The sequence below is a fragment of the Buceros rhinoceros genome, unplaced genomic scaffold (assembly GCF_000710305.1).
Source record: "Buceros rhinoceros silvestris isolate BGI_N320 unplaced genomic scaffold, ASM71030v1 scaffold3683, whole genome shotgun sequence".
In the NCBI taxonomy this organism is placed as follows: domain Eukaryota; kingdom Metazoa; phylum Chordata; class Aves; order Bucerotiformes; family Bucerotidae; genus Buceros; species Buceros rhinoceros.
Window position 1 is genome coordinate 136,883 of NW_010404104.1, and position 8,184 is coordinate 145,066.

General features: G+C 42.9%; 1 protein-coding gene across 1 annotated transcript in view; it reads left to right on the forward strand.

The window, feature by feature from the left end:
* SRGAP1 (SLIT-ROBO Rho GTPase activating protein 1) overlaps positions 1–8,148 on the forward strand; it is a 70,397-nt gene extending 62,249 nt beyond the window's left edge. The window contains exons 18-21 of the mRNA XM_010133242.1: positions 4,648–4,828; positions 5,408–5,542; positions 5,666–6,011; positions 7,771–8,148. Of these exons, the coding sequence (XP_010131544.1) occupies positions 4,648–4,828; positions 5,408–5,542; positions 5,666–6,011; positions 7,771–8,148 (1,040 nt within the window). The remainder of the gene's footprint in view (positions 1–4,647; positions 4,829–5,407; positions 5,543–5,665; positions 6,012–7,770) is intronic.
* The last annotated feature ends 36 nt before the right edge of the window (positions 8,149–8,184 follow it).

Consider the following 8,184-nt stretch of genomic DNA (forward strand, 5'->3'; position numbering starts at 1 on the left):
GGGGGGGGCTGGTTTATGTTGAAAATCTGACTAGTTTTATGCTAAAATGTTTTATAAGTACGCAAGACCAAACAGCTACCGCCATAGGAATTACGGGGATATTGAAACATAATCCTGAGGCTATGACCCAAAGTGAAAGAAACTCTTTTTCTGCTTTAGTTATTGTTGTTGTACAAATTACTTGCTGCATAAAGTTTAACTACAAGTGAATCTGTCTGTGCCTGCTAGAATAAACCCATCTGTAGGGGCTGGGTGAATGGTGCTACGGATGTTTAATTACAATTTAGGGAGCCACAAGACTTTTTAAAAATTAAATTGTCTGCAGAGGTAAAATCTGGTAGCTTGGGGAAAAGAAGGCTGAAACTTATAATTGAGCATATAAATACTTCATAACTGCTTAATTTTAAGCATATAATTTGCCTTTTTTTTTTCCTAAGGTTACTGGTGTTCATATATTTCTCTTGTTCACTGGAAATGGAAGAGGGAAGGAGGAGATGCACTTTCCTGTAGAGTTTTCAATCTTTTTTAAACGTGCAGAAAGTATCCCTATTAAGGAAAACACATAAGTTTCTTCTTACTCCTAAATCCAGAATTGAAATTTAATTTTTGAGCTTCAGAACGTTTGTACTCAAGCTAAGGCACAAAAATATCTATCTAATTTGCTGCAGAAGAACCTCTACCTGGAAGTGCCTATGCAATAAAGATTCAAAGGATACTCTTCATGTTTTGCTGAAGCAGTTTTTAGCATATTTCCTTTACCTTCACTTTGCTGGAGACTTTTTATTCTTGTTGGAGTCGTATGAGAAAGGGTGACTAGGTTTGTTTTCAAAGGAAGTAAGAGAGAATTTCCTGAGGAAGTTAAACAGATGGTTTTCTCCTGGGAAAACATACATACAATTAATATCATGCTATTCATAGACATCTCATAAACATAGGGTAAAAACTGAGATGGTGGTTCTGCTGGAAACAAAAATTACAGGGATGCATAAGACTGTAAGTTATTGTTGTGTTCCCAACGCATAACAATTTTCCTACTTTTCAGTAGTGCATGCTGTGATTGACGTTTTGCCAAATTCTGTTCTGTCAACTCCTTGCAACATTTCTTTGCTTTTGCTGTTCCCCAGTCAGAGAACTGCAGTCCTGAGGACAGGACTTTGAAATTGCAAAGCTGCTCTTCTCTGATGGGGTGCAAAAGAGGGTAGAGACATTGGGAGATGGCATCTTCCCGGGGAGTTCGAAGACATACTCCTGTACAGACAGCCAGAGTACATCTGGGAGAACTGCGAAAGAGCAGAGCAACTGCAAACACCCTCCAAAAGTGCAGGGGATGGTTTCCTCTCTTCTCCTTAGCTCCCTGTGCCCTGAGGCACAGAGGTCAGCACAGTGCCACTTCGGTGCCATCACCTCTCTAGGGAGGTTAGTACTACATCTGGCACTCCAATCCCGAAATTAAAATTAGCACATATGTTTCGTCCACCCTTTCTGCTCTTCCAAGCAGTGGAAGCTTTTCCCAAAGAGCTTCAGTTTGTCCTAATTTTTCACTTCCATAGCACTGCCTGGGTCACTAGAGATGATAGCTGGTGAGATCCTATATCTTATCAAATACTTCTTGCTATTGAAGGCAAATGCCCCCAGGTATGGACAGAGCAGCGCAATTATATTTCCCTCCAAGCTGTCAATTTTGCTGTTAGACATTCAGTACCACACAGACACTGAGTTACAGATCCCAAATTTCACTTTCATCACCTTTGCTGTTTTGGAAATGCTTGTCTGTCATTCAGTAACCTTGATATTAAATGGCTTAGCTTTACAAAACGCATTTATTTCTAGGAGTAACTGTCATGGTACTTTGGTTTTAACTATTAAGGTTTGACCCGTAACAAGGTGAATAACTATTTGTGTTCTCAGTACTGTTTGCTATAGCAAAGTTCTCTCCATGTAAAAGCAACAGTCAAGCACATCCCTCTTTCAAAACAGTAAAACTTGTCTGAACTTATTCTTGGTTCTATTAAGAAAACGGTGAGACCTACAGGGCGCTTCTCCCTGAGGAGTTGGGCTTTGTTACCTGGGCAATCTAAGGAACATGTCTCAAAAGCCACATCCATTACAGGTACATTACCAATTCATACAACTGGTTCCAGTGGGGCAGCTTCCTTCAGAGCTCCGAGAAAGTGTGAGAGTCTTGCAGGCAATGGGAGGATACAAAAAAACAGATTCCCATCATGCACCACACTTAGAGTAATCCACTGAGAGAGAAAGAACTATTTCTAGTTTAGTCCATTAAGTTGTCAGTAAAAAGACCTGTGTACTCAACTGTGGGATACTACACGGTCTGTTGAAATTAGCAGAGAAACGGGAAATCCCATAGCTAATCAGTGTAGGCATTTATCAATCCATCCAGCGCCCATGACTGTTATCAATTAACTTCAGAGAATGTCAGAGGAAAATATGTACAGGAGATTTGGGATTTTCTTACCTGCTGCAAAGTTTTTGGTTTGGTTGAGGGTTTTTTTGCATTTTATAGTTTTACCTGTTAGTGAGTGACTGGATCTCTGAAGCCTGAGAACTTTTGCTTCTGAATTCTTGACCCACTCTTCCATAACCCATAACTTACCTGCAGCCTGAGAACAGTATGTTCATGCAAATATCTGCTCCTTTTCAATCCTACCTAATACCAGTAATACCTTCTTAAAACGAATTCCACGAGCAGTGTGCACAATACGTGTAAAAACAGCGTTCGTTTGTCAGTGTTAGGTTATTGCCATTTGATTTAATATTGCCCTCTTAAATGCGATGTGAGGAAAACAGGCATGTTTAGTTTTATTTCATTTGGCAGTAGTATCTTTCCATGCCTGTGGTCCCTTTATCACATCTGTACTTTCTTTTAGAGAGAGAATGTAGACAGAGTGTTTAGAAATGAGAACAAGAGTCTGTATTAGAATATACGCACTAGCATTAAAGGTTTTCCAGAATGTTTCTTTCTATGTCATCTTTACATTTTCTTTGCTTGAAAACGTAAAACTAAGAAACTCATCATCCCCACCCACCCACCAGGGAATGCCTGCCAGCAAGCCATCCAGTAGGGATGCGTTTTTTCAGGAATTAGTACTGTTATTGCTGGATTCTTATTTGCATTTATATAATTGAAGTAATTTCTGCCAGCATACATTATTTTTGCGTTTGTAACAGTGAATTCCCCCTACCACTGTACCGTCTCTGGGAAGTTTCTGAGTTTGTAACTCCTAAACACCCTGCAGTTCGTCACTGACCGGAGCTCTTAGCGTGACTGCAGATGCAGCAAACCACAAGACAGCCTTCTGCAGGCTGGGCAAGTTATTAAAAAAACAAGCTGCTAACTATCACCTCAATAAAGGTGCTATCATTATGTTTTCATGGTGCATTATGAAGCTAATTTTAAAAAGACATTCTTGTGCAGAATGTTGTCATAAAGGAACGGTGGCTTTCATTACCAGCCTGGTTCTCTGGGGAATTACAACCTCAGCGATTTTAATTTGCACCAGACAGAAAGTCGCTATGTTAGTCATTAGCCCAGATGTTAATTTCCATATAAATATTGCTCTAATTATGTAAAGAAATTCTGATTTCGAGGACTCTGAGTTATGGTAATCAGCAAAGTGTGTGATTTTTAAACCTGTATTTCGCAGGTTTTTCTTCATGTTTTGAGTCTGTGATGACAAATTTTAATTTGCTTGAGCTCAGGTGCTTTTGGTTTTGTGCAGAAGAAACTAGAGGTTGTTAAAATCACAGGCAGACATTCAGCAGGGCCTCTTCACTGCCATCACAAGGAGTCTGTTACCAGAGTAAGGCTGAATTTACCAGCATACTGACAGAATATTAGCCAGCAGTGTTGTGGCCAGCGTTTGACTTCAGAAAATACCAGCCTCCCCTGCAAAAACCAGAGGAACTCAGTATGCTGGGGCAGGCAGGGCTGCCTTAGGCAACTTCAGGCCACACAGGGGCTGCCCATGCAGAGGAGTCATCCTTAGGCAGTCTGGAGCCGTCTGCTTCGCTCAAAAAGGGTGTTACGGAAGCAGATGAAAGCAGTAGGCTTTGGTGTTGCGTAAACCACTGGGTTTTCACTGGGCCTGCCCACTCATCACCTAAAAGACAGAAATCTCATAGCCCCATTAGGCAGAATGTCCCTGCTCACGCACAGGGAGATCCTCTCTTCCTCCCTTTGCCACTGCAGATCTTAAAGGCACTTCTTTTTACTTTTTTGTTTATCACACTGCTTCCTCAGGCCTCCTGTTATTCATCCGAAATTGTTCATCTTATTTCTGGAGGTCTTCATTGCCTGGCCTCCATCCCAGTCCCCAGCCATGAAGGAACCCTTGCAGTAGGAGGCAGAGGCCCCTCTTCTAGCAGCAGCTACTGAAATATTTGAACGTGCTGTTACGTTTTCTGCAGCTTGCGAAGCAACCCGCATGTTTCACACCTGGGGCATGTTTCTTTGCAAGGGACATATTATAACTACATCCTGAAGTCTGCCTTAGCTCATCTGATTTCTGTCAGCTGTGCTCAGTAAGAACAAGCACTGAGAAAATGCAATAAACGGGTTTTATGAAACCAAAATGAGCAGATAAGCCAGTGTGGACTCTGATATGTTCTTCTTCCCTCCCTACACAGAGTGCGAACCAATAGAAGCTATAGCCAAGTTTGACTATGTTGGAAGATCTGCACGAGAACTCTCTTTCAAGAAAGGAGCTTCCCTTCTGCTCTACCACCGAGCTTCTGAAGACTGGTGGGAAGGAAGGCACAACGGAATTGATGGCCTTGTCCCTCACCAGTACATAGTGGTGCAGGATATGTAAGCAGTGTCTGGTGTGACCAGGTTCCTGGTGGGGTGTAAACACACGCTGAAGCAATGAGAGCGGTTTCCAAATGAGACAGTGGTTTGAAAGCTCAGATATAGATTAAACATTTACCTTCTATGCAGGGTGGCTCTGTCTTTATTGCCCTGAACTGACAGCTCTTAATCAAAAGCTACTAAGCTAAGCTACTTTTTTTATGGATATGTTCCCAGTACCTTAAGAGGCAGATGCTGCTGCACCTATTTTAATTTGACTATCTCTTTGTAGCAATTGCTGACACTTAACTTCAGAATGGCAAGTGCTGGAGAAATGCAGCCCTAAACTCTTGTTTTACAGTATTAAGCATGTGCTTTGCCAAGGATGACAAAGTCCTTTACAGAAAGGTTACACTCGAAATGTAAAGAGCTTAGTAAACAGAAGGATTATAAGCAATTTTTGGAGACATGGAAGGGCTGCGGTGCATTATAACGTGCCTGCTTTTCTTAAGTGGATTAAAATCTGTGAATGCCAAGATGCTCTCTGTCACACTTAACTGACTGACTTCTCATCTTACCATGTGTGTACTTTCTGTTCAGGGATGACACTTTCTCAGATACACTGAGCCAAAAAGCAGACAGTGAGGCCAGCAGCGGACCCATAACTGAGGACAAGTCATCATCAAAGGACATGAACTCTCCCACTGACCGTCACTCTGACGTGTATTTAGGAAGGTAAGCTTGACCATAACATGTTTTCAGTAGTCCTCACAGCTCAGGTAAGACAGCAGTTACTTCTCCGTGTGTTTATGGTGGGTCACTGCAACTTGTCCAATAACCATGTCTTCATTGGTGCAGGCAAAGAAAGAGATCAGAACCTCCACCTCCTCTAAGACGCCCTGGCAGGAGCAGTGACAGTCACTGCCCAGTACACCCACCTCATCCTCTCTCCAACTCGTCCTTGGAGCTGGGTTCTCCCAACCTGGCAACTCACTGCAGTCCCAGAGCCCTCCTTCAAAATCGCAACCTCAATGCTGACAGCCCTGAAAGGCGGCGTAGACCTGGACACGGCAGTCTCACTAACATCAGTAGGCATGACTCTCTAAAGAAGATTGATAGCCCTCCAATAAGAAGATCTACATCATCTGGTCAGTACACGGGTTTCAATGACCATAAACCACTGGACCCAGAGTCAATAGCTCAGGTTTGTGTCTCTTATTTTATGTCACTCTCTGATTTTCTGGGGAGTGAGCCTCAGCAAATAGCATAGCACTGAGCCCATACCACTGATGTGTGTGCCAGAGAAGATCCTGCTTAGCTTTCTAGACAGAGTGTGTGTGAAGTAAGAGGCATTAAGGGATCCTGGATAAAAGCAGCACAAGGGGGAATAGACATTGCAGAAGCAGTAAAAAGAAATTATTTCCCGTTATACTGTAATGAAATTGCCTTTGCCACATGGAACGCTAGGATAGTATATGATTACAACAGCTACGTAAATCACTGGTGAAGGCTGGCCTATTCGAACCTGCGTGTAATTAGTGTTCAGTTATTCCTCAGTATTATGGCATGCCGAAAAGCGCTCCAGCTGGCTAGTAGCGACCATTGCCATTCAAAGCACAGATTTACATTCCAGGGCCTTGTGGATTTCACATAGTTTTTGTATTGTTCATATATAGTTCATACCATGTGCTGAGTTGATGCGTATAGTTGTGCGTGAGAACATAATGTGCAAGATGCTGCACCCTGTGTGAGCACTCACCAGCCTTATTCCTGACAGTGAAGAGGTGAGAAGGATGCAATAGGCAGCACCCCAACCATCAAACTGGTCTGTGGCACAGAGCTGGTAACAGCTCTTGAGCAAATAGGTACGGCAGTCTTCAGAACTCACATTTTGTCTAGGTAGGATAACATGATTACTAGGGGCACCCTCAGGGTACAGTATGATTGCAGAAGTATTTTACAGTAATGCTGGCGCACTGGTTTTAAAATTTAATGTACTGGTGGTAATGCTTGCTTTCAAGCTCTGCTTCCAACAAGGGATAGGAGGGACTGTCATGCTTCGGTCAGAAAGCTGAAACATGTATTACAGTTAGAAAGTGTGAATGTTGTTACTGTTTTATTTTGACTCTTACTTACTTTCCTGGAACCACATAGCGTGCCACTTCACTTTGGCTATTTTTTTTTATGCCTAGACTAGCAATCATTCATCAGCAAGAATACCCAAACTTTGATTGAACTACATGAAAGTCACTGTGAGCAAGCAGGGAGCACCAGACGGTTTAGCCTCGGTCGTATCTCAGTACCACTGAAAAGTAGTAAATTAGTGTTTCGGTGCATTCTCTTAGCATTTGTGCCCGAAATCCTGATGACAAAAATAATATCTTAGGTAAGCTTGCTGAACAGTATCTTGCAGGTTTTTCTGCTTAAGATTTAACTCAGAGAAACGAGAGGAGAGAAGAGCTGATAGAAAACAAGCTTTATTTCCTTACAAAACTAGGTTTTATAGTCTGTGTGGGGGAATACAGATCCTGCTTACCTGAGGCACTAGATGAGGGGAGCAGTTAGCTGAGAGTTAGCAAATGGAGTAAAATCCCCACAGCTCGCAGTACCCAGGAGATGACAGAAATCTTCACAGATAAAAACACTGGTAAGCAAATATCCGTTGTCCTGACAGTCACTTAATACAACGGCTTGCGGGTTTTGGTTTAATTGATTTACTTTATTCTCTCGTGTAAACAGGTTAAATAGTTGTAATGTCCAGTCGCAACGGCCATTGTGTCAATCACAGTGTCTTTCTGGTAAATAAATCTGGTAGTTATTGGATTTAGCACTTTAACAGTTGTTAAAGAGAGGATGGTTGGCAAATTAATTCAGGCATTTTTGCCCACTCCCCTTGCTCCTCCGGTGCCTTACATTCAGTAGCAATTTGAATGACATGCTGCTCTCTCTGTGCTCTGACCCAGGACATTGAGGAGACGATGAACACGGCACTGAACGAGCTCCGTGAGCTGGAGCGGCAGAGCTCAGCAAAGCATGCCCCTGATGTTGTGTTGGACACCTTGGAACAAATGAAAAACACCCCCACCCCTGCCACCTCCACGGAGTCGCTCAGCCCTCTCCACAGCGTCGTTTTAAGGAGCTCCGAGCCTCAGATCCGCCGTAGCACTAGTTCTTCCAGTGACACCATGAGTACTTTCAAGCCCATGGTGGCCCCTAGAATGGGAGTGCAGCTGAAACCTCCTGCTCTTAGGCCAAAACCTATTGTTCTTCCAAAAACAAATCCTAGCATAGGGCCTTCCCCTCCTTCCCAGGGTCCAGCCGACAAATCTTGCACAATGTAGACAGCTCAGTCACCCACAGTGCCCGGCTGGGGTATG